The sequence below is a fragment of the Squalius cephalus genome (genome assembly GCF_949319135.1).
Source record: "Squalius cephalus genome assembly, chromosome: 12".
Taxonomy (NCBI): Eukaryota; Metazoa; Chordata; class Actinopteri; order Cypriniformes; family Leuciscidae; genus Squalius; species Squalius cephalus.
In genome coordinates, this window is record NC_137133.1 from 3,682,328 (window position 1) to 3,710,057 (window position 27,730).

The 27,730-nt window shown below is 38.2% G+C and overlaps 1 protein-coding gene across 1 annotated transcript; it reads left to right on the forward strand.

Annotated features, from left to right (window-relative positions):
* The first annotated feature begins 1,819 nt into the window (after nucleotides 1-1,819).
* Nucleotides 1,820-27,237, forward strand: dse (dermatan sulfate epimerase). Its single transcript, XM_079889248.1, has 6 exons — nucleotides 1,820-1,997; nucleotides 6,096-6,563; nucleotides 10,735-10,988; nucleotides 19,066-19,305; nucleotides 20,953-21,160; nucleotides 22,974-27,237. Exons 2-6 carry the CDS (start codon nucleotides 6,142-6,144, stop codon nucleotides 24,703-24,705), a joined length of 2,856 nt encoding a protein of 951 aa, XP_079745374.1. The 5' UTR covers nucleotides 1,820-1,997; nucleotides 6,096-6,141; the 3' UTR covers nucleotides 24,706-27,237.
* Nucleotides 27,238-27,730: the final 493 nt, after the last annotated feature.

Consider the following 27,730-nt stretch of genomic DNA (forward strand, 5'->3'; position numbering starts at 1 on the left):
GCCCCTTTTGAATGCCATCGCATATTTAATGCAATATCTAATTTCACAGCATTTTAAATGCTTTATTCTATTTAGAGGATGTGGATAGATTGGATGCATATCCATTGACAATCAACATCAAGATTCTGGGTTCACATTTACAAAAACTATTTAAAAGGAAAGGTCTTATGTATTATATTATTATTTTGCCCACACTCATTAGTTTTAAATGGTCATGTGACAAAAATAATTAACTATATTCCATGCAGTATTTCAAATATTATTAAACCAAGATGCCTAAGGCTATCTAAAAGAATCAAAATGATCTGGTAAAACTTTACAATAAGGTTCGTTAGTTAACATTAGTTAATGTATTAACTAACATGAAATAACAATGAGCAATACATTTGTTACAGTATTTATTATTATTTGTTAATGTTAGTTAATAAAAATGCAGCTGTTCATTGTTTGTGCATGTTAGTTCACAGTGCATTAACTAATGTTAACCAGAGGTGGACAGTAACAAAGTAAATTTACTTGAGTACTGTACTTTAAGTACACTTTTTGAGTATCTGTACTTTACTTGAGTATTATTTTTTTCTGGAAACTTTTTACTTTAACTTCACTACATTTGAAAGACAAATATCGTACTTTTTACTCCACTACAATTCTGTCATGGTCCTTGAGTAGAAAGTAACATCAGTCAGTGGATGATTTTGGTTGCAGGGGTTGCATTTTGGTTGGAAATGAAAGTCGGGTTGACGTCAGAACCCTGCATCTGATGTTGGTTTCTGACGTCAACCCTATTTTAATTTTCAACCACAGTACAACGTCTGTCCAATGTTGGAGATCAAGGTCAATCTGACACTGGATTCTGACATAAACCTAATTTTCATTTTCAACGTTTGGTTTGGTTTTCTAAATGCGAATTTTGTCACTTTTTTGGAGCACACTAGCTTATAGATAACAGTAAGGCTAACATATTCACACTAAAAGCCAAAAAACTTTAAATAGGGCAATATTTTAGGGAACAGCCATTTGGGTGTCCAGTGCACTTATTCAATCTCACATTCAATCCCACTACTGTGTTCTAGAAATCAATTTGATATCGATATGAGGGCAGGCATCGATTCAGAGGCATACGGTACAACAATGCAGCAATAATAAACCAATGCATTAACATTTACTTTTTACTTTTGATACTTAAGTATTTTTAAAAACGAGTACTTCTGTACTTTTACTTAAGTAAAAATAGGTCTTTACAACTTTTACTTGTAACGGAGTAATATTTGACCAGTAGCCTAATATACTTTCACGTAAGGAAGTTGTGTAGGTTACTTCGTCCACCTCTCATGTTAACAAATACAACCTTTGATTTTAATAACGTGTAACTGTTGAAATTAATCAGATAGATGCTGAAGAAGTATTGTTTTTCTTTCTTAGTTCATGTTAACAAAGTTTAACTAATTAACCTTATTGTAAAGTGTTACCAATGATCGTTAGTCTATAGACCGTCATTCCACAAGAATTCAAAATTCATATTCTCAGTATTTCATGTCGACTAGCCCATAGACCTGCTTCATTATAAATGTATCCATATTTTATAATAGGCTACACATTGTAATGTATTTTGTATTCAACGATGTGGTTACAGTGATTGGTGACCAAATACAATTGTTCAAGGTTGCATTATTTGTGATAGAAGCGCGTGCATAGGTAGGCTATAGTGCATTCTAGGCTACAGGCTGCAATGAAAGCGTAAGTGTTACTGAAGAGGGAGAGAGTGAAAACCACGGGGGGAAATGAATATATATCTCCCCTCCCTCTCTCTCTCTCTCTCCTCCTTCTCCGGCAGATGTGACGCTGGTTTGCTGACTTTCTTCTGCGCAGATGATTGCGGTTCAGCGAGGCTGTTGACGACAAACAATACCAGGCCAGCGGATGCTTTCCATCAGGCATGAGACCCATGACTTCGGCGTTTTTTGGGAAGGTTAAGATAACGCAAGTGGATCTGAGAGGTAACGGAGCTCAATACGACTTTCCTTCCGATTTGAAAGAAGTTTTGATGTGGTGTAGCCAACTTTAAAGAGCGCTAGAATCAACAGAAAAAGTTAAATAGCCTATAGGCTATTTATTTTTCTTGTTATTAGTAGGCTATTATACGTTTGTTAAATTGCTTTATTTAAATCTAGTTTCGTTTTTAAGCGCCTTATTCATAGAAGTGCTTTGTTTTCATAGATCGTTCAGTTTAGGACTATTGTGTGGTCTGTCAGTGTAACTTGCAGTCATTGGAAATGTCATTCTTTTTTATGAAAAAGGGTAACAATATAGAAGGCAATACAGCATTTCGATTATCTGTAGAACATAATTAGATATCTCTATACAGTATCTCATAGCATGTGTATTTCTATATCGTAGATTTATAGAAGTCCATTACAAATGTGCTTCTCTTTAAGAGTCAAACTGGATTGAAACAAGCCTGTTCTCTGCATCTTTGAATATGTGTGTGCTCAGATCCTTCACACACAGCTTATGTAAGCATTAGTTGTTTGACCATGTGTTTAGCAGGAATGCAGAGGTTGAGGGGTCAAGGGCCACTGCTGTGACTTGCCCTATGCGGTTTCACCTTGCTTTCTAAAGAGTAATCAGAAATCCAATAAGCGCAGTGCTAACTGGAAGGAAGTGATGCATTCTTCATACCATAGAAGTTGTCACAATGTTGAGCAACAGATGGGAGGATAATATTTGGAGTAAAGGCTGATTTATTTTGTTTGGTGTGTGTGTGTGTGTGTGTGTGTGTGTGTGTGTTTTAAGACAAGAGTAATAGATACCGGCTGCGCTGGACACATGTCTAGACACCCCATAAAACTGGACCAGCTAATTTTCCATTTGACCAGCGGCGTGTTAGTCAGTCAGGAGGAGAAGCAGAGAGCTCACATTTCGGCTGTTGGAAAGACGCGGTTATGGTGAACTCGCTAAATATTAGAGAGTTCTAACTGTTTTCAGGCGTAACAGGCTTAATAGCAGCCAATCAAAACAAATAAATAAAGTATTCTCTGGGACTGAACGTCTGTCTGTTGAAGGTCCTGCTAATCATTCAGTTTCATGAACTTTAATTTACTTTCCCCTTTCTCAGCTGGTATGCCAAGTCATCTATAAGTAAGCCATTCGTAGGTTGACTTCCTCAAAAGTGTAAACACTGTGGCTTTGTTTGTCCAAGCCAAGGAGGGCTGTGATTCCTGGAGAAAGCTATTGGTTTGCATTCCCATACATTTAAATAGCAATTGCTAGGCAAAAAAAAAAAGACACCATCAGATATTTTTTTATTTTATGGAGCCAATAACTTACAGTATAAAAAAAGCATAAGACTAATTCATCTGGAACCACAGGAAAATTGCATCAAGATAATGTTAAACATTAAAATGTGCACAGGCCAACAGGATTTTTCCTTTGGGTTTTGGATTATTGCAGAAAATAAGCTCTGTGGCCGACAAAAGTTTTATGAATTTTTCACGTTGTGTTCTACAAAATAATCTTCACACATGAACAACATTTATGAATTTTGAAGTCGAAATACAATCACCAGAAGTAAAAGCTAAAGTTAGGCTACAAATGAACTAGACCATGGCTGCATGACTTCAGCATCAACACCACTAACCTTCCGATAAACCTTCTATTCTTTATTTAAAATCTTCAAGTTGGAAATCTTTAGTTAGAATGGTTTGCAAGAGCACAAGAATAAACACAACAAGGCTGTAAAAGTAAACTAGTGAGATGAGTTTACCTGTTCTGCGTGATGATGTATAATGTCCCAGACAACCTGTGTAGTCCAATTTAGACACTTGTTAGCAAGCACCTTTTCCAAGACGCATAAAAGCTTAAAAAATTCATGAGTGCTAACTCGTTTCCGGGTTTTAGGACTCGATCTTCCAGGACTCTATGGAGAAAGATGGAGAAGATTCTTAGAACTAGATGGTGCAGTCATAGATATGTATACAAAGATGTCACGTCTGTGCGCACGCCATCTTGGAACAGTTAGTGTTTTGTCACTCAATGTAAGAATCAATGATGCCACAACATTGCGCAGTTTCTGGTTGTGAAACCGCCGAGATTTAAATTCCCGAAGAAATGGGATAACCTTTCACAGGTGAGAATGGTTCATGTTTTTTATATGTACTTAATATTACAGGTTTTTAAACTATGGTAATGTTTTAAAGGAGAACTCGGCAACTCTAGTGAACTCTAGTCACTTCTTCGCTGATTTTCCCTTTTGTTGTCGCATGTTTTCCCCACGAGCTCCCCCTACTGCTGTGGTGGGGCGTATATTTCACAACACGGTAGTAAAAAACTCACTTGCGGCAGCCTCCTCCCCCTCTCTACCGCTGCTCATGTGCGTTTGTTATGATCGGAGCAAGCCAACTGTATCGTGTGGAGCTAAGTCTACCGAGGTGGGTAATCTCATAGACATCATATAGCCTATACACCTATATGATGTCTATGGGTAATCTGGTAATACAGCATACATGCGTGTGTTTATGTCGAATTGCCGTAAAGCAATCCGTGTTTCGCGCTCGTTTCTCACGAGACTTCCAATTTCTGTCTTACCGGGACGGTAGTCCCCAAGTTGCAAGGTTGGTTTTCCGCCTGGGAACGCTGGGGGGAGCGGGGAAAGTCACCAATATCACCAGAACAGGTTGTTTAACCATCCAAATGATTTCTAGACAGTTTTATTAAGTTAAAAAAGTTACCAAGTTCTCCTTTAATGTTGTATTATGCCTAGTTCACACTACACAACTTTAAACATCGGCAGATCGCTGTGCTGTTTAGACTACATGACTTGCTCTGGAGTCTTGAAGTCGTTGTGGTGTTCACACTATGTGACACTACGTAAATGATCTGCAACAGGGGGTTACACACTACGCGAGCTGACAACAACTCTGTCACCCAACGACTATCCGGTCCCAAAACCACATTTTGTCATGAAAGAAGTGGAATGGGAAATGGTGCATTCCAATGGCGCATTGTCTATTTGAAAATGGACGGCGGGACAAAATTGGCGGTAAAAAAAAAAAATTGGGGATTGTCTGTCAGAGAGAGTTGAAGGTGAGTAAAACATTATAATGAAAAAGCAGCTGCCTGTTGTGGTTTGGCAATGATGGTTACAAATACAAAAGGCTTTTGTAATGTCATAACAAGCTGATCATTGGCTGTTGCTCGTCGCGACACGTGACACCACAGGCTATCGAGTCGGCCGACAGCTCCAGATATTTGGCATGCTAGATATTTGTCTGGCGTCGGCGATGTGTCAGCGAACGTTTTTGATGCATCGTTAAGTATTTCACACTTAAAGATTGGCGAGCGCGGATCACCCGCAGATTTCCAACCTGTCGGCGAGCTCGTTAACTTGCAAATCGGGCTTAAAATCCTGTAGTGTGAACTAGCCATTAGCTGACTCCTTCGTCTTAAAGTATTGTGTTAGTTTTGCTAAATCATCTGCTGAAGTCTATTGCAGATATAGATAATTATACATGAGTTTAACTTCGGTTGCAGATTTGCTCTCAAGTGTTCATGGACAAGCTTTGACTGTTCCAATGTGGCGGATGACTTTCGCATAGCGGCCCATAGAAACAGACGCTAATGAGGCATCTATATGTATATACAGCAGGGCTTTTACTTGGATCATAATACCCAGCCAATCCTCGAGCCCTTCGTTTGAGCATTTCAACCAACATCATTGATTCAATTCGATGGCGTGAGTTTTGTCTGACCAATGTACGGAAGGTTATGGAGAAGTGTTCAGGAAAGCAGTTCAAGAACAGCAGTGGTTTACATTTCCTCAGACTCTACTCAGTTATCATGCAGACATGTTGACCTTTAAAGCTCTGACTAATTGTGTTTCTAAGTGCTGAATGTTGGAAGCTTTCAGGCATGCAGGGTTTCCTTGAGCCTGTCGGAAAAAAAAAGTATAGTGAACTTTCATCTCTGTTTAAAAAAAAAAAGTGCACAAACCCAGTGAGAGATCGGCCCTACAGCTGGGTCTAATTACTGCAGGCATTCAGACCCTGTAGTGTAACACAGAGAAAATAACGTCTCTCTCTCTCTTTCTGTCTCCTCAGCTGAGAGGGAGCAAAGGGATGAGGTCTCTCTCTCTCTGATGCCAGAATGAGAACTTACACCCGTGGTGCACCAACAGTGTTCTTTATAAGTGCACTGTGGATTCTGGCATCCTCGGCTCTGGCTCAAGTGGACCCCAGCGGAGGCATTGCGTTCCTTGGAGGGAACTACGAGGGAACTCACCCCATGCTGTACTTCGGCCAGGCGGAGGTTGAGGAGCTGCAGCGGGCGGCATTGGGGACGCACAAGGCTTTGGCCCGACAGATCCGGGAGGCTGGGGAGGCCATACTGGAGAGACCGGAGGAGTACCTGCCCCCCTGGAGCCCTGCTGAGTTTAGTGCCCGCTGGAATGAAGTGTATGGGAACAACTTAGGCCTGCTCTCTATGTTCTGCATGCTGTACCCGCACCGTGCCGGTGCATTGGATGTAGCCAAGGAATACATGGAGCGCATGGCTGTGCAGCCCAACTGGTAAAATAATGTGTGTCTGAGCTTGTGTGTTTGGTGTGCTTCTTAAAGGCCTTGGAACGTGCAGCTCTGTATGATGCGTTGACGTAATTTCCACTAAAATAGGAAGCTAAGGCAGGACATATTGAATATTTTCAAATAGCCAATAGCATTTAGTTTACCCACAGACTGCAAGTCGTACTTACAGCACCATGGAAGCGAATCCCAGTGCTGATGATACGTTGGATTCAATACATATATGTGAAAGTAATATAAAGTATTCAGACCCCTTTTTTTGCATTTCGTTTGTTTTCATTTTGTCTTATGCTAAAATGCTTAAAGGCCCACTGAAGTGCCTTGGTAAGCACAGCTTTGTATGATGCGTTGACGTAATTTCCACTGAAACAGGAAACTAAGGCGGGTCATATTGAATGGCTCCTCCCCCTTTTCAAATAGCCAATAGCGTTTAGTTTACCTCACAGACTGCAATTCGTAGTTGACAGCACCATGGAAGCGAATCTGAGCACTGATGATATTTTGGATATTTATTTTCAGTTGTAGAGGTGTGAATAAATTCTAGCTATTGCATTATTAACCAACGTACAGTTGGAAAATTGAATAAAACTCGAGCGTTTGAGCAACCGAACACACATCTGCAACCCATATTGCTCTGTGACATGTCAACGGTTGCTATGGCCAGGTGGTATTTATAGCATAGGGGGCGGAGTTTTAGATTCTAGAGAGCATTTGATTGGACAGAAGATGTGATGAGAAGCTGAAGTCCGTGGTGATGTCATAAATATCCGTGATCAATTTTAGAGGAAGTGAGGGACTGTAAGTTTTGAATGCTTATATCTCCTAAACGCAAATTTTGTCATTGTTGTGGAACACACCAGCTTATTCATTACCTCAGGGCTAACAAATTCATATGAAAAGCTAAATAACTTAAATTTTGATTTCAGGGCTCTAAGGGGCTTTAAGCTCCCAATATACTCGTGGGAAAGGTTCGTTATACTTTTTTGTTCTTTGCTTAGGGATAAAAAGAAGTTTTAAATTCCTGAGCAGCTGAATACGGTTAGCAAACATCCCAACGAAAAAGCCACAAAACACCAATTTTGTTTTCATAAGCATAAACATAAAAAGCATATTGAATTTCTTAGAACTTAAGACAATATGTTCCAGGCTGGAACATGTATACTTATGTTCTTAGAAAACCAGATTCAAACAGATGCATATACACAAATTTGTTTTTATCTTAATTTTAATGTTGATGAATCCAGATTGTTCTAAATGAGAGAGTGGTTATGAATTGCTAAAAAACACACAAAACTCTCCAAGTCTGTATTTAAGGATTTGCTGCAAAACCTCTCCTATACAGCCATTTGTCACTGTCTACAGATATATCCTTACATTTAGATTTATACATTTGGCAGATGCTTCCGACTTGCATTGCATTCAAGGTACACATTTTTCCTTATGCTTTATAAAGATGTACTCTCACCTAGATGTGTTGCAAGATCTTCAAGTAAAGCCAAGTGTGCTATTCTTAAAACCAGATGAAACACAATAAACACCTTTTATATTGGCCTACACTTGATTGCATGTGTTATTGTTCAGAAACTATTCCAGATCCAGCGTAAGCACAAATCATGTTTGCCACTCTTCAATAGGTAAGGTCACTTAGGGCCACAATTTCTAATAAGCAAAAACCATTATTATTATTATTATTATTATACCATGCTATTTTAACACATTCCATGGTTCTAAGGCCACAAGGATTCTCTTTTTCGAAACATGTGGTTTGAGTTTACATGAACCATGACTGCTGATTGCTTTGTTCATTGTCACTGTACCTTAAGTACTCTATCTTGACTGTACTTGCTTCTTTTTCAACCGTACTCCTTCCTGTACAATATCTCCAAAATGTTGACTCAGCCAAACCTGCCTCTGACACTACTAACACAAAAGCCTCTAATGCAGTGAGTGACAGTTAGACCTGTCTAAACTTGTATCTGATGCTTCTTATACGCTCATCTTGCCTCTTATATCGCTTGCTCTCTGTCACTGATTTATTAAGATCAGTCTGCTCCTATTTGATGGCCAAAAAATAACTACAGATTTTAACCTGGACTTACAGCATATGTGGGGGAAAATCCCTCAAAAATAGGACAGTTCTACGGTTGGTTTGACCTAAAAGTAAAAAAAAACAAAAAAAATGCAGGGCATCAGAGCTTTATATAGAGAAGCTCAAAAAAACTTTCTGTAAAGAGTAAACTTAGTTTTTAGTTGTTTAAGCCCTTGTCATAATCCTCTGAAAGCTAAGACATGTAGCCCATCAAATTTATCAAAGGTTTAATTATTGCTGTCCCCACAACATCTAATTTCAGTGTATTCCATAATAGCAACACAAATAAAAAAAACTATGGATTAACTTGAACTATGAATCACATTGACCCAGATTCCACTGTCATCATTTAATTCCAACACATTCGTTCTTTTTTTGGAAAGTGTGCTGCCTCCACCTTACATAACAAGGATTGTAAAATGGCTCTAACTACATGGTTAGGATACATCTCCAGCTGTCTTAAATCATTTAGCTAAGACAAAGTCTTCACTTGCGAATGTTCATGGCAGACATTTATTATTAATTATGAGTTAGCTCCAGTCATTGGGCAAATCTTGAGTGAGTCATTAAATCATTCATCAGTCTTTATGTCTAAAACGTGGGATGATTCTGTGGAAAGATTCACTCTTTAACGAAGCTCCCATAGTGGCTACTGAAGCATCACGTTCCTTCATTCAGCGGACCAAGGTTATATGCACAACCCATACATTTAAGTTCTCTGTTGCTTGAATATTTGGAGTTATAATTTGGTGTTCAAAAATGTGGGTTTATTCAAACGTGTGCACATTTGTGAGTCCAAATATTCCAAGTGCCAGTTTTCCCTCACCTCCTCCAGTGTGTTCTCAGAGTGAGTGCTGATGTTTCTGTTTAAGTTGCTGTGGATGGTTGGTTGGTTGGGGTTAACGGCTGCGGTTCTGCACTCTCATTTACACTGCCGCCAGCATGTAGTGGCCAACCAGCACCAGCCCAACACAAACCTCCAGCTTCTGGAACTCATAACTTTGTCGGTGTTATTACGCACACTCCAGATTGTAGGTATAGCTGTAGCACTGATTCAGATCTACAGCCTCCACTGCTCTTTCATTGCTTAGTCAAAGCAAAAATCTGTTATATATTTGCTACTAGCAGACGGTTTCTTACCAAAGTAACTTATAAATAGTGGTTCTCAAATTGCATTACTGTAAACACATGAAACTTGCAGTCCATGCAAGTTTTTAACTGTATTTTTTCTGCCATTTTTCTCCTGTCCAGTGAATAGCAATTGAAATGCAGCTCACTTGTCTCCTAAACGCTCAGTTGAATGAAGAAATGTACTGTAGTGTTGACAATATATGTGGACATTGTTTATCTACTGTGTGTATTAATCTAAATCAGCTCTTTTTAAAGTGGTTAGTGCCTATTAAAAGTTATTGCAATTGTATCAAAGATATTACAGTGATATTTGCATTCTGAGCCGAATTTCATGTCTGTTGTCCTGTTCGGTAAAATGCAAAATCTATTTTATATATTATTAGACTTAAATACATAATTATCTCACCATTTTGTTTATTTTTCTTAAATTAATTGTATGTTTTTTGTTTTGTTTTTCTTCGTATTTTGTCCACTTTACATGAAAAAAAAAATCATATCGGCTAAAAATAAACTGGAAAAAAGTAGGACTGTCACTTTTTAATGTGTTACCATTCATTCTTAGAAATAATGTGATAATAAAATAAACATAATTAATCCTACCCCCAACCCATATGTGAATTCTGTAATTCTTCGACAGAACAAATGGATGAAGTACCACATAATACTATAATCAAATTTTTATATATATATATATATATATATTTTTTTTTTTTTTTTTTTGCTAATTTGATTTTCTGTTAACCAATCTACAGTATTTTTCTTGACAAAAACTTAAATTCAGTTAACAGTCAGTCAACTGTTAAGTTAGCATATATGAGCTGCTACCCTCTCATCAATTGCTGTTCTTTTAAGCTCTCTAAATAGAAACAGAACAATTTTTCTGGCTAATGTTGTGTGAGAGTATGTTTCGAAGTCTTAAAGACGGCTCTTTTGTTTCAGGATGGTGAAAGATGCTCCGTGGGATGAGGTTCCTATAGCCCACTCTCTGGTTGGCTTCGCTACGGCATACGACTTCCTATATGAGTACCTTAGTAAAGTTCAGCAGGAGCGTTTCCTGCAGGTGATCGGGAACGCTTCTCGCTACATGTATGAGAAATCTTACCACCGCGGCTGGGGATTTCAGTACCTCCACAACCACCAACCCACCAATTGTGTTGCTCTTTTGACTGGCAGTCTTGTGGTCATGAACCAAGGTGAGTCTAACATTTCTTTAGCGTTGTATGTCCAGACAGTGTGAATTCATTTGCATGGGATTGCATTGATCATCAAGTCATGTTGAAAACTGTATTTTTTTTGACTGGTCCAGTTCTAAAGTAAACAGCCTCTATGAAAGCTTTATTAACTGAAAGATGGGACTTACGTTCCTGCAACTGCTAAACTGAGCGTTACCATTTCTTCTATTCATTTTTCTGTGAATGGTCTGTTCTATCACCTTTATTTTGTTTCTGGCTTTATGGTCTGAAAGCTTAAACATGATGCCTTCGAAGAATGCTTTCGGAAGGCATCAAGGCACGTCTGAATCCAATGTTAGCTTCACTTCCTGTCTTCTGAGATACCTTCATCTGATCGGTTTTTGAAGGCAGCATAGATGCGGGCGCATCCTTAGAATAAGGATGGCGTCTGAAAGTTGTGGTTAGTGGTCAGCTGCCTATGCTTTCGGATGCAGCCATTGGTGTTTAAATAATGAACATGGAATTTGAGTTCTATTTGGAATGCACTGCAAAAACATTGAAGTATGAAGTAGCGATCAGCTACAGTATTGTAACATATTCATGAGTGAATCGGCTATTGAATGGGTGGGGGGGGGGACTTGATTTTTTCCATTGGTTGTGGATTGGATTGTGAAAATTGAGCATTGTATACTTGAATGAATAAAGATCTGAGTGTGAATGGAAAGTTATGGCATTTTAATTAAAGATTCCAAAGTAAAAAAAAAAAATGCATAAACGAATTGTCAAGAACTATGAGCTTTTCTGTGCACGGTTCCAACAAAATTATAAACTCATGACATGATTGTAAAACTTTTATATTTTCACGTCACACACAAGGATTCTTGAAAAGGGACAAAACGGAAATGTCTGTAAAGTACATATGGAGTAGACTTCACCACAGGAGTTCAGTCGGTGAAACACATATCCAAAAGTTCACAACAACTTAAAAGCTCAAATAACACATTTTAAATTGAACAAAAATATGATTCCTCTAGTCTAGAATTGTAAAGCTTAGATCCACATAAGACGAAGATGATTCTAAAAGAACATAAGATTTATTACGAACTCATAAAAACAAGCCAACAAACGAAACAGTGTGCTAGTGCACAGACATCAACCAACAAATGAACAGGACAAAGGGAGGAACTTAAATACACAGTGATGATTCGCTAAAACGATGAACAGCTGTGAAGAATGGTGTTAGTGTCCATGGTGAAATGCATATCCATGGCGGGAAACTAAAACAAAGGGAACACATGCCATGAATGAAAACAAAACAAATGGAACGTGACTGTGTGTACGTTTACACGACAACGATATGCTTAAAACGGAGAAGTTTTTCCTGTGAGTTTTCCGCGTACAGACGACACCATTGTCAAAACGATCCCCATTCACACGGATCCGTGAAAACGACTAAAAGCGCTGTATTCTGCTGCCAGACCATTAGATGACGATGAAACCCTAGACTGAACACGTAATACGCATGTGCATGACGTCATTGTCTTCAGAGATTCACGTTTTTGTTGTTTACACGGAGACCGTTTTCAAAAACTTGCACTTTGAAATCCAACATTTTGCGTTTTCAGGAACCCAAAACGCTGTTGTCGTGTCAAAACGCATAAAAAGTTTTATGTTTTAGTAGAAAACGGTGTCGTGACAAGAATGTCTTGCCCAATATAGTTTCATCACGGTAAGCTTGTTTGATTTATAAACTCAAGGCTAGTCAAAATGACGTTCTATAATAATTGGCAACATACCTCACATACTTGTTGATAGACCTTTTTTTGAACCCCAAATAAAATCCTGTAACAGCACTTCTTAAATTAGAATATTTCATTTTAATACAAAGTGAAACTGAAATGCTCTCAATCTGTGGACAATCTGTTACTCCCAAGTAAACTGACATATGGTTTTTGGAGAAAGCTCAGTCTTCTGAACACACACATTTTGAAGAAGGAAGGGTCTGCGCGCTCGCTCAGCATTCCTGCCTGGAATTTAAGGCTGCTCAGGGTCATTCTGCAGAGCTGAACTTAAGCCTTCCTAATTATTTCTCCAGCGAAGCAGTTCACCACATGACTCCAGTATTTCAGAACTGATATTTTCCCCTCACTCTCTTGCTCTTTTGTGTTTCTCTCTGTCTTTATTCCTCCCCTGCAGCTATTCATAACATAATCTGTAGTTTCTGGCCCTGAAAGTATGTCCTTTTGACTTTTTGAAACAGCTTCTCTCATATCTGTCCAAATATCTGGAGGTTCTTTTTGCCCCGCTCTTCCCAGCATTCCCATCCCAATCTGCTCCGTTTCATAGCAGAAGATTCTGTATAAAATAACATCATTAATACAGAGTAAATGATGTGGGTTTGTGGAGATCGGCCTGGATGAAGGAACGTTGCCTTAAAGGGTTAGTTCATCCAAAAATGAAAATAATAATCTACTCACCCTCATGTTGTTCCAAACCCATTAGACTTCCTTTGTCTATGCAACTAAGAATTTGTGCATCAGAAAGTACAAATAGACATGTATGGATTACTTTTACCAAAGTCCTTTTGTACCTTGTATGTGTCAAAGATAAAGTTTTAGTTGTGTGGGCTTTCAATGGATAGACAAAAATATAAAAATATCTTCATTTGTGTTCCGAAGATGAATGGAGGGCTTATCGGTTTGGGATGATATATTGGTAAGTAAATGATAGATTTTTTATGTTTTGGTGAACTATGTCTTAAAATTAACTTTGTGTATACAGAGCTCCTTGTAATCCCAATCAACCCATCAGTTATACATTGCACTAGTCGGAACAGTCATGAATTTGGCGGTAGTGTTTTATTTTTATTATTAATTTGCCATTTAAACTTCACTTGGCACTTTTTGATGGCTGCCTGGTTTTGTAGTTTCACAATTTAGAACATGTCTGATCTTCAGTCAAGCAAAAACGTCCCACATCACACTCTTTTGGTCTCACTTCATCTGTAGCTATTCATATAAAATACAAGGCTATGATTTTGGCCATATAGGGGGTTCCACTTGAACGGCATTCCCCAACCTCATCACAGTCCTAAGCATCTGTTTTCTACCACCGTCTGGTGGTTCCGTCACAACAAGGTATAAAGTCTCTCTCTCTCATTTCTACTGTAGTGGAACGAGCTTCACCTGATCTAGTGAGACCATTACAGCTTTGAGATAACTTTTGACTTCTGAGAATGATATTACTTGAGCTTGGGTTTTCTTTGGGACATTAAATGGGTTTTATGAATGGGGTGGAAGAGTCACCTTTGTGAAAAATGAGTGCGCTTAATTGTATGTGCATTTGTTGTGAACTTCAATTCTTAAAAGTATATACAAATAAAAGAAATGTATGCAGATAGTAAAGTATTAATGAAATAAAAGTCCACTTAAGAGAGCATACTTTCATGACTGTTTCTTAACCCACTTAAAGACACATTTAAAAAGTGCCCTTTGTAATAATGTCAAATTAAAAGCTTTTAAATAATTGTTTTAAGATCTTTTTGTCATGCTTTAAAGAAGTACACTTATTTTGATTATCATAGAACACATGGAAAAGTACTTGATAAAAATTTTACAGTAACTAGTGTTTTATTCAATATTACATTTAAAGTTAAAGTCATTAGCGACACTGGAGGCCGTTAATGGAACTGCAGCCAGCAACTTATTGCTCGTGCTCGCACTCGTGTATACGTAACACACAAGAGACTGAGCGTGATTCAAGGCCCAGATATACTCACGGCAAATTTTTTCTTTTCTTTTTTCTTTGCTTAAGTAAAAATAAGTCGGAAATACCTTTGTTACACTACATCCTTATGCATCGCTTTCTGCAGGACTTTTACATGCTTTTCCCAAACCACTGAAGTGACGTCGACGTCCGGGTTAGCAGTAGCATGAGCCGTCAGGCAAGTGTTATTTAAATAAACTCCTGATGTACTAACAAACTTTCCAATGCTTCGTTTTATGAGTACAGAACCTATTTGTACTACTGTAGAAGTTTGGTACCATTCCAGGCATTATTAGTGGGGTAATTTACGAGATACATCCATGGATCCATTAGTGCCTGCACTAAGACATCCGGCTGATATCTCTAAATAAGCTCTAACTTTAATAATGTTCAACCACGGGAAAAAAGGCTTCTGGGGGTGTTTGGCTCGAGGTCATGGTGCAAAGGACCCTAGGTTGATTTTACTCCGAACCATCCCTTTAAGCAAGTATCTGATCATAGCGATGTGGATATGTTTACAAATGCTCTGCAATTTACCGTCATCATGGTGACAGATGAGGTCATTAAAATGACACTGTTTTGATAGTTTGATTATAAAGAAAATTTGAGACTATAGACTATGAGGCTATGTGAGACGATAGCTTAAATTAATTTTACCTTTTCTTTGCATGACACATTGACATTACAGTACAGAATGGCTCTTTTGGCATTTTTCCTGAACATTGTATAAGCATTTGCTTCATGTGTCATTGAACGGAAGAGAAGCTTTCGGGAGCGTGTGTAAACGTCACAAAACGTCCCGAGTCCTTCACATAAAATCAGTCCACAGGCTTTCATAGACAACCTAGGAAGTCGGGGAAAGTCTTGTTTTTTAAGTTTAATTACAAACTGCTCATTAGCAATAAAAAGCAACTCTCGATTAATACATGCAAATTCTTACATTGATATCAATTTCAATAGAAATGACAATAAAGTATATTTAACTTTACCATAAATGCTTGTCAGTACATTCAATTATATAAATTTAACTTTACATTCAGAAGCATACTTTGACCATATTTCAAAGACAACAGAATTATGAAATTACATATAAAGATGTACTTAAGTTCTACTAATATGTGGATGAAAAAGCACTTTAAGTGTATTTAATTGAAATTTAAACTAGAATACATTTTCATTTAATTATAAACAACATCCATTGTTAGTGTCCGAAAACATGACATTCAGTTCACACTTTAGTCTATCTTTTTAAAGTATATTATCTCTGTTAAAAGTTTGCTTAAGTGTATTTCTTTTTCACAAGAGAAGAAAATGTCAACAACACTTGGAAATCCAGCCTGTAACACATATGTACTGTAGTTTTGTGTAGAAAATGCTAAAAGTGGTAACAGAACTTTGAAAAGATGAGTTTTTACAGAAATAGTTTACCCAAAATTAAAGTGCATTGTGCTGTGTGGCACAGCTGTGTACTCTGGTTGTATACTGCATATTTGTCAAATGTGCACAGTAAACAAACAGCAAAAATAGCACCAGTAGTGTGATGTCTATCTCTCCAAACACACCCGTTCTCAACCATACCTTCACTGAGCTAAAAATCGCAGCACTAAAATTGGAACATTAGAGCATACTATGTGCTTCATACACTGTTTGTATTAGAAAAAGACTGCCAATCATGGCAAAGACTGTCAATTTAACAAAATGCCAAAAGCAACTGAAGAAGTTATTTAGACAAACAGATAAAGGGCTTTGTGGAATGAAGTGTGTTTTCTACCGTGAATGTTTTGCTTTATATGGTGCAGTCAGATCTGATAACTCCAGCTTGTGTGCTGTTGGGTTTCTGCAGTCCACAGAGTAGGTGATATCATGTTTGTGTAAATGTTGTTGTTCACTGAGGGTAATTCCTGTTTGATTGTAAACTGGTGTGTGTGGCCGTGTGTGTGTGTGTAAGAGTAACTTAGAGACAGTAGCTGTTTGTCGGTGGACCTACTGTGTTCCAGGAAACCTGTGGTGTGGCACTATTACTCAAACTGATGAGATGTGGTCTAAATATTTATGTGGTTCTTCTCAGACTCACCCAGGCATGCAGGCAGAGGAGCTGGGGGTACATTTGAAACATTTTCATGAAATTAAGAGAGCTATTTGAGAGTTTAGCTCATAGTAGTACAGGAAGGTTTGCTTTTTGCCTTCTGCTTCTCAGAGTTATAAATATAAACTGTACAATTCATCATTTATACCATCAAACACATCTCAGTGTGGTTTCCGTATGATCTCTACATGCTGAAATGAGCTGGCTATAACAGCAAAGAGCTGCTTTCTGCTGACACAAGCCATTTACGTGCACATCAGAAAACGGGTTATTCCAGGGTTATTGCAGAGCAACACTCTCTAAACATGAGCGCTGTTTTCCCTTACGCCATCTAAGGAATGAAATTGTTTAGTCCTGTTTTGACTGATGTTGTTGTCGTTGATAAACAATATATATTATGGACGGTTTTGTGTCTGTTTTATGGTGTATTACTAATTATGGTGTATTACTAAAATATTTGCTTCTTTATAATGTTCCATTGCAACATGTGCTGTATATTCAAACTTTAAAAGCAAAATCACTGGTAAAATATCTTTGGAATTTTTTTTTTTTTTTTTTTTTTTTTTGGTTGCCTGAGGCGCAGCTGCTTATATAACAGAGCACTGTCCACAAAGCTATGATTTTGACGTGTTACTAAAATTTGTAAATACATTTTTTAACTTTATTTTTTATTTTTTACCAATAAACAAAAATGTATTAGACAGAATTTATAATATAATAATACAGTGCTATGCATAAGTTTAGACACCCATGCTAAAGTTGACTAAAAAGAGGAATAAAAAATCATCTTTTGGAAATTGAACTTAATGCCTTAATTTAAAAAATTAGGAAAAATCCAACCTTTAAGGACACCAATTTTCTTTGTGAATGAATAATGTATCGCAAATAAATAAATGTTCTTCCTTAAAATACAGGGTGCATAAGTCTGGACACCCCTATGTTAAATTCCCATAGAGGCAGGCAGATTTTTATTTTTAAAGGCCAGTTACTTCATGGATCCAGGATACTATGCATCCTGATAAAGTTCCCTTGGCCTTTGGAATTAAAATAGCCCCACATCATCACACAGCCTTCACCATACCTAGAGATTGGCATGGTTTTATTTCAGTTAGCCTAATAGCTGGTTTGATTTGCATTGAGAGATGATCTTATGGAAAGTACTCCATGCCAATCTCTAGGTATGGTGAAGGCTATGTGATGATGTGGGGCTATTTTAATTCCAGAGGCCAAGGGAACTTTATCAGGATGCATAGTATCCTGGATCCATGAAATAACTGGCCTTTAAAAATAAAAATCTGCCTGCCTCTATGGGAATTTAACATAGGGGTGTCCAAACTTATGCACCCTGTATTTTAAGGAAGAACATTTATTTATTTATGATACATTATTCATTCACAAAGAAAATTGGTGTCCTTAAAGGTTGGATTTTTCCTAATTTTTTTAATTAAGGCATTAAGTTCAATTTCCAAAAGATGATTTTTTATTCCTCTTTTTAGTCAACTTTAGCATGGGTGCCTAAACTTATGCATAGCACTGTAATTAATTAAAATATGCCAGAATGGGCAAAAGGGTTGCAAAACTAAGTTCACTTGGGAACAGCTACAGTAGGTTGGGACAAAATATGTAATTAAGATCAAGCAATGTAAGGGAAAATCATGCAATAACATGGCTGCAAATAAAAGGTGAGGCACATGGCCAAAGATTATGCTTTTGGGAAATAAAATTATTTCATAATAAAAACTACCATTCTACTATTAAAAACTAATTACACTACCATTCAAAAGTTGTTGTCAAATAATCCTGAACAAAAATGCATGATGGTTTCCGCAAAAATATTTACTATCTAATACTAAGGGCCAGATTTATTAAACAGGGCAAATTAGCATGAAAGCGAAATTGCAAAAAAGCGCAGATGGAAGTGGGAAGTTCTGCGTGTGATCTAATTAAAGTACACAGATGCAGTCGGATCATTTCCATAATGACCAACACAATCTAGGCTACCAAGAGCAGTGCAAACTAGCGTCTGGTTTAGGACATGCCTTTTTGGGTGGTAAATAATGGCTAGCGCAAACCTTAGTAAATTACCTTGCATGATTCATTTAAATAATCTCCTCCCATAAATTTTGCGTCTGAAAGAGAAACTCCTACAAATGCATATGCAATAAGGTCAGCCGCTTCAGGAAACAACCTTCTAATCACAAGAAATTCTTCTCTGTGTGATATTTGCTATGTTTCTGTATATTTCAGGATACCTCCAGGAGGCATACCTCTGGACAAAACAGGCTCTTTCCATCATGGAAAAGTCCATGGTGCTTCTCCAAGATGTGACGGATGGATCTCTGTACGAGGGTGTGGCCTATGGGACGTACACCACTCGTTCACTCTTTCAGTACATGTATTTGGTGCAGAGGCACTTTGACATCGGCCACTTCAGTCATCCCTGGCTGCACAAACACTTCGCCTTTCTCTACAGGACACTGTTGCCTGGTAAGGCCTTGCTCTGCCTGGTTCTGTGCAGTATCTTACAAGCACAACATTTAAAGAGTCATATCGGAAACGTTTTATTTGATTTGGTCATCCTTTTTCACCCTCTCTCTGACTCTTTTTTTTTTTTTTTGCTGCTGCCTGTTGTACCTTCCTAAAGCAGTATATAAACGCCCTTTTTGAGTAACAATGCTTACTTTATGTGGGCTGCGGGTTTGCTGTAGGGTCCAGTTTATTTTGTGCTGCCCCATTTTTCAATAACAACCTCTTTGCAAAGCCTGAGTTACATTTGAACAAATTCGCAGCTTGGTGTCAATAAATGCATCTTCAGTTTCCATAGTACATTTAAAAAGTTTTCAGGATATGACCCCCTTTAAAAATGTTAATAGCTGACAATTGTGGTAATAAAGTGCTTTGCCCCTGCCAGTCAAAGCAATGAACTCCTTTTACACATGAGTTACTTGGTCTCTCACCTTAAAGGGTTAGTTCACCCAAAAATGAAAATTATCCCAAAATATACCCACCCTCAAGTCATTCTAGGTGTATATGACTTTCTTCTTTCAGCCGAACACAATCAGAGTTATATTTAAAAATGTCCTGGCTCTTCCTAGCTTTGTATTGGGAGTAAATAGTAATTGAGATTTTGAAGCCCAAAAAAGTGCATCCATCCATTATAAAAGTAATCCATACAGGGTTAATAAAGGCCTTCTGGAGTTAAGCGATGGGTTTGTGTAAGAAAAATATCCATATTCATAACTTTATAAACTATAACCATTATGACGGATGGATGCACTTTTTTTACTATTCACTCCAATTATAAAGCTTGGAAGAGCCAGGATATTTTTTAATATAACACCGATTGTGTTTGGCTGAAAGAAGAAAGTCATATACACCTAGGATGGCTTGAGAGTGAGATAATTATGCGATAATATTCATTTATGCGTGAACTAACCCTTTAAAGCCATGACAAGGTAACCTGGCCAAAACCAAACCAAAGCTCAGGCCATGAACTGTAACAACAATAGCTCTCTGTGCACATCAAAGAGCGACCAGCCGTCGAGCTGTTTGTGTGTCTACAGACAAGTCAGGTTTGGATAGTTTGCAACCTCCTGCCAAAAGCCATTTTATTGTAGCGGAAAACCAAATCCGTAAGCAAAAAATTAGCAGACGGAGAAGGTTAGCAGCCACAATACACCCTCTCAGTCGTCCGTTCTGAGAATCCACACAGATGCAGTCTGTCAAGACCACATGGCCTCTTCTTAGTCGTTTCTGTGTTTATATCAATGTAACAAGGGTTTTGGTTTTCTGTGGAAACCAAAACAAACTGGTGAAAATACTAACATCAAACTCTCATTAGTTAAAGGCTGCCCTCTAAAGACAGTGCTCACTTCTGTCGCTCTTTTACACACAAGTGATTCCTTCTGGCTAAATATTTTCTAGTGGTTGCTAGGTTTAATTTTCCATTTCACAGTAAACTGCTGCTCTTTCTTTAATCTTCACCCAACCTCGTTAATTAAAAAGTGTTTACTTGCTGTCAAAGAGGCTTCTACTTATTATGTGGGGTGTATGTATCAGTACGAACAACTACTTGAGATTTTAGTTGACCTTTATGCTTTGAATGATTCAGTGCATTATTTTCTGCTCCTGCAGGTTTTCAGAGAACCGTTGCAATCGCAGATTCCAACTATAACTGGTTCTATGGGCCAGAGAGTCAGCTGGTGTTTTTGGATCGGTACGTCATGCGAAATGGCAGTGGCAATTGGCTGGCTGAGGTGATCAGACAGAATCGTGTTCTGGAGGGCCCGGGACAGGCGGGGAAGGGTCAGCGCTGGTGCACTCTGCACACTGAGTTCCTCTGGTGAGACTTCTTGTGTTCCTGAGCTATTTAGCTAGATTTTAGTTTTGAATACTGTGTATGTAATCCTCAAAGAGGATTAAAGCTTTGATTTTGATGATATTATTTTTACCAGTTAAACATGGTTGTGGGAAGCCATTAGTTATGAAACTCACGATGTTTCAGCATATTTAGTTTTTTTTTTTTATGTTGTAAAATGTCAAACATCAATGTTGCAAAATTTCACAGATGTTATACTTCCGTTTTCAAGTACTTTGACTTTCTTTAGAAGCCTTCCTAGCCATAAAAATGTTTGTTACATTACACTATTAGTAACTATAATTTATCCAAAATATATAAAAAAATAATAAAAAAAATATAAAATATCAAAATCTAATTTCTCGTACTTTTAAATATACAGGAAAAGCTGATTTAATGCAAAGTGTTAAATTCGTAATCAATATATGCATCTTGAAAAAACAAAGCAAATGATTTGCAATGTAGACCTAATATTACATAATCTGATGAAGCGGAGTTAAAAAAAATAGCAATAAAATCTTTCCATCATGAATAGTTTTTTTCTTAAATTTTTTTTAACTAGAATTAAAATAATATTTTCCAAATTATATGTATATATGTCAGCTTTTATGTACTTATCAAAAAAAAAAAAAAAAAAAAGGTTTTGGAATTAATTACCAAAAAAGTATTCAAAATGTATAATTTAACTTGCTGTAAAGTCTGCAAATGGGTGTTCAAATACTTTATTTAATGTCAAAAAACTTAGCATGTAAACAGAAGTTTAGAAAAAAAATGTTTTCACAAAATCTGTCATTTTCTGTCACTAGCATGTTTACATGGACACTTTTTGTTTCGAACCCAGTGTTTACATGAGCTCTAAATAAAGTGATCTGATTAATGTGTGCATTTATGTCACAAGCTTAACATCGGAATTGATTTTCTTTCTGGTACTGATGTAAGGTGCACATGAAGATTTGGGCCGTTCTGCTTATGTTTATCAAGCAGTAAAAACGCCTCCTCCCGCACAACAAATCCGTCTATGGGTGAAAGTCCGAAGTGGCAGATGATGAATGGAATATGAATTTTAGATTGACACGACAGTCATTTATTGTACTATATTATACTGTATTCAATAACAATTAATTTCACCATTTCTCCGTCATTGCACATGCGCAGAACTTTCCAGTTTCGCTTTTCAATTCGATCTTATTTTAGAAATTTTACTTACCAATTCATTCGGATCTTTTTTTATTCCGACTGTGTTTCTAGTCCGATTACAAACAGATTTTTAGGGTCCATGTAAACGCAGCTAATGTTTGGATGTAGCAGAAAACATCTGGGTCATGTTTGCATTTTCTTTTGTCAGGTATAAAATTATGTCATACATGTGAAAATCATCTAAGAATTGAACAAATAGTTGTAAGCCGGCTCAGAGGAAGACAGGAATTATGTCTTTGTGGCAGTTTTTCTGGTGATTGAGGGATAATACGACTTCTACACCTTACAAATTGTCATCTGAAGCAAAAATGGTACAAATTGCACTTCATATTTTGCGAGAAAGCATGACACGCTAGACCAAAATAGGCACTATTTTTGGAACCAGCACCACAAAATTAGTAAGAAACAAATATTGGATCATTTCACTCTGCAAATATTATGCAGGACGGTGTAATACATCTCTTGAGTTATTTGGGATTGAAATCCCACTTGTTGAGAAAAGGTCGAGCTGAAACCAAACTGAAAGGTTTTCTGATTATCCAAGAACTAGAACTTTGTGTATTCTGGTTTAACTACAAAATGTGCCTCTCTCTCTGTATAGGTATGACGCCAGTCTGCAACCCACCCCTCCTCCTGATTATGGTACATCCCGTCTGCATTATTTCGAAGACTGGGGAGTGGTGACCTATGGAAGTGCCCTTCCTGCTGGGAGAAACCACACATTTCTGTCCTTTAAGTCGGGGAAGCTTGGCGGACGTGCTATTTTCGACATTGTTCACCAAAACAAATACAAAGACTGGATCAAAGGGTGGCGAAACTTTAATGCGGGCCATGAGCACCCGGACCAGAACTCCTTTACCTTTGCTCCGAATGGAGTCCCGTTTGTCACAGAGGCTTTGTATGGACCCAAATACACCTCTCTCAACAATGCCGTCATGTTCGGGCCTGCCGTGTCTGAGAGCTGCTTTGCACCATGGGAAGGCCAAGTCACTGAGGTTTGCAACTCAAAATGGCTGAAGTATAAGCACGGTCTGGCAGCAGACTGCCAAGGTCAGGTGGAGGCGGCTCTGGAGCGGCAGGGCATGGTGTTTATTCGCGGGGAGGGTCATGCAGCTTACAACCCTGAGCTGAAGATCAAGAACTTTCAGAGGAACTTACTCCTGCTTCATCCTGAGCTTCTGCTGGTGGTGGACCACATTCAGCTGCATTTAGGCAGCTCGACACACAGCATGAGCGCCTTCTTCCACAACACTGACCTGCCCTTCCAGAAAACCCAAGTCGATGGAGTTCACGGTGCTCTGATCCGACACGGAAATGAAACGTCCAAGATGTTCTGGTTGGACGATACGGGTGGCAGTGAGCAGGCAATAGTGGGATATAGGAGCTACCCCCGGGGATACCCGTATAATGGTTCAAACTATGTGAATGTGACTTTGCCACTGAGGTACCCGATCAGCAGAGTGGCCTACATCTTCTTCGGGTCCGGAGTGGATGTGCAGAGTTTCAGCGTGCATGGAGACTCAGAGAGACTTGACATCTATCTGGCCACCAGGGATCACACCTACAACATCTATCTGCTCACAGATGAGGTTCCCACCAAACCCCTGGCCACGGTGTTGATGGACCAAAAGAAAGTGGAGTTTGAAAGGACAACAGGGGTAAACGTGCATCCCTTGGAGGAAGTAGAGGAGTACGTTAATGTTGTGGAGGACAATCTTCAGCATGTCAAACCAGTCTTCCAACAGCTGGAAAGGCACATTCTTTCACGGGTTCTTAACACGGACCGTTTCCACAAAACTGCTGAGCGCCTCCTAAAGTCCTCAGACAAGAGGAAGACACCAGGGACTATTGAGAAGATGTTTTCCCTTTCTAAGAAGCAGGGGAAGGGGAAGGGAGGCAAGAAGGCAAGCCTTTCTGACAGCCTTCCAGACATCTTTGCTCAGATTGAGGCGAGTGAGAAGAAGGAGAGGCAGCGGACGATGAAGCGCGTCTATGAGGAGGTTCCAGAGGAGGCGGACGGGGACTCGAGGGCTTTCATTGATTACAGTGATTTACGGAAGGGCAGAAAAGTGGGCTTTGTAAAGGGCCGGAAATTCAAAGAAGTACGCGTGGGGGCTACGGCAGAGAGTGATGATGTGTTTAGCACCACCTCGTACATTCGCCTTTTCCTCATTTTGAATATAGCCACTTTCTTTGTCCTGCTGGCCGTGCTGTTGACGCGCTTCCAGAGGGCGCAGAGTTTGCACACGCAGCGATGTCTTTACTGCATCCTCCTCATAGACAGCTTCATCCTGCTCTGGCTGTACTCCTCCTGCTCTCAAACACAGTGCTGACCGACCATTCCTGTGGTGCAATACGCCACAAGTGTTGACGCCAATACTTTGGAGGAATATCCCTGTTTGCAGCAGCAGTGCATCTAAATGAGGCGTCATCAGTGTGGACGGTACATGGCTCCTTCTCACAGTCACGGTCGTATCATCACGAGGGGTGGGACAAAAGATCAACATGGCGATATATCGTTGTCCTTCTCCGTGCAATACGAGAATCGATGCGCTGGCACCAAATTTCGAAATTTTAATTAATAAAATAAGGGGCTCTAAATAGATTTGCTTTGCTACTTCATGGCTCCTCGAGGTGGCGCTCAACATATGAATGACCATAAGTTAACTAGCCTAAGATAAAGAGATTTTTTAATGGCGGACAGCAGTGTGAGTAAAATAATAAATGCCCAAACCACGTTTAAGTCGAAAGTCTGGACGCACTTCAGTTTTTATACCATTGATGGGACAAACATGTTATACAGATACCCAAGCACTCATACAGATACACACAGGAGCATTTGAAAGCAGGCGTCTATTAGTGGATCCATCTATCAGTGGATATGTTTGGGATCCACTCATAGACGCCTGCTTTCAAACGCTGTATAATCTGTAATCTGTATAAGCGCTCAGTGAAGTGCGTCAACCATGTCTATTTACAACATGTTTTGGAAGTGTTGATAAACGTAGCCAATCAGAGACATATGTGACCCTGGACCACAAAACCAGTCACATGGGTCAATTTTTTAAAATTGAGATGCATGCATTATCTGAAAGCTTTCCATTGATGTATGGTTTGTTAGGATAGGACAATATTTGGCAGAGATACAACTATTTGAAAATCTGGAGTCTGAGGGAGCAAAAAAATCAAAACATTGAGGAAAAAAAAGCCTTTAAAGTTCTCCATTTATGTTGGCGATTGTGCTGCATTCACTCACAAAAATATTTTTTTTATATATTTACGGTAGGAAATTTAAGAAATATCTTCATGGAACATGATCTTTACTTAATAGCCTAATGATATTTGGCATAAAAGAAAAATCGATAATTTTGACCCATTCAATGTATTGTTGGCTATTGCCACAAATATACCCGTGCGACTCGTGACTGGTTTTGTGATCAGGGTCACATATATGTTGAGCGCATGAACACAATGGCCAATCAGAGGTGCTTAAGATCTGCTCAACAGCGCTCGGGGGAAATGCTGATATTGTCACATTTTTAAAATGTTAAAATACCCAAGTCGATACCTTTGACAACACTATTCCCTGGTTCATTTTAAGGAAGCTGGTAAACACTGAGATGTTCCCAGGTTGAAATAAAAGAGGTGTATGTATCCATATAAAACAAGTGAAATGTGTCAGTTTACACTCAAAGAAAAGTCTAAGCTTTTAAAAAGTACAAGCATAAAATGTTTAATTTACTTAAACTTATTTTTTACCAATTTGTACTTGAATAAAGAGAAACAATCTTCACTCAACCTTTTCACAGGCATTTTGTTTTTATAGACAGAGATTGTAATGCATCATTTAAGGATCGTCTAGCAATATATTGATTATCGCAGAATTGCTGTATCATGATATTATCGGTATCGTGTATCATGTCGTGAGGTACCCTGTGATTCCCACCCCTGATCATCACTGTGAGACAGAAGCGAGGCGTTTGTCTACTCCACCATGCAGTGCTGCACAACTCTCAATACTGAGCCAGTATTAGCAAACAGATGTTGCCAAATTTGCCATCCCAGCTCGACTCAAAAGCTTTTGTGGAGCTTTAAAATAGTTTACAGGAACTTTGTCTTGAAAGACGGAGCCCTGCACATGAAATAAGGGGGGGAAACTGTATATTGTGGCCACGAATTAAGAATTCGTTCCCATGACTTAATTAATTTCCTCATTTTAGTTAAATCGTGGTCACATTGTAGTAACTCATTCTGTTGTTTTTGTTAAATCATGGTCAGTATTTAACAAAACTGAGGGAATTAATTAGGACAACATTGCCACAATTTAACTAAAATGAGGGAATAAATTAGTAGAACTGGAAACAGGGAATAACTGAACAAAACATGGCCACAAAGTCATGGGTACTAGTTCTTAAAGGGATATTTCACCCAAACCTATATTACCGTCTTTCTTCTGTTGAACACAAAAGAAGATATTTTGAAGAATGTTGGTAACCAGATAGTTGATGGTAGCCATTGACATCCATAGTAGGAAAAAAACATTCTTCAAAATATCTTCTTTTGTGTTCAACAGATGAAAGAAACTCATACAGGTTTGGAACAAATAAGTAAGTTTGGGTGAGTAATGACAACTTTTCGGGGTGAACTGTACCTTTAATTCATGGCCATGATATTTATTTTTTCATATTTGTCATGTGGGGGGGGCTCAATATTGAAATTGGACTGGCTATACCCACTTTTACTCAAGCTATGCACATTTGGTAACAACATGGACAATCATAAAATGTGTAAAATGTATATATGTTAAAGCAAAGTATATTTTTGAGTGTTGTTTTATACTCTTCCTAATTAAAAGGCAACTACAGAAATGTGTGTATTTTGGTTTCTGGTGCTTTCATGATATATTAAATCTTAAAAATATATACGGTGTTCGTGCGAGTAGACCTTACATCAGAGAATTATAAAATCATGATTTTGATACTTAAAAGTAGAAATTATTAACATTTAGAAACACATTAGCATTTATATAAATATGTGTTTGTAGTGAAAAGACATAGAAATTCATGGTCAGAACAAAAGGTGTAGTAACCCTGTCATGTATCCCTGTTGATGATCTAAGTAATATCATACAAAGCAAAGTTTGTCAAAAACATTTTGACCAAAAAAATTATAGAAACATTTTTGGGAGGAAATCAGACTTCTCTGCTGTTATGCCATCTAATAAATATCAGCCAGCGCTGCAATATAATACAAATAATAAAAGCAGACCCTTATTATTAGTAAGGGTGATTGACTTGACTATTAGATGGAAATCAGACACCAATGTTCATAATGTTAAGCATGAATAAAGACATTAAT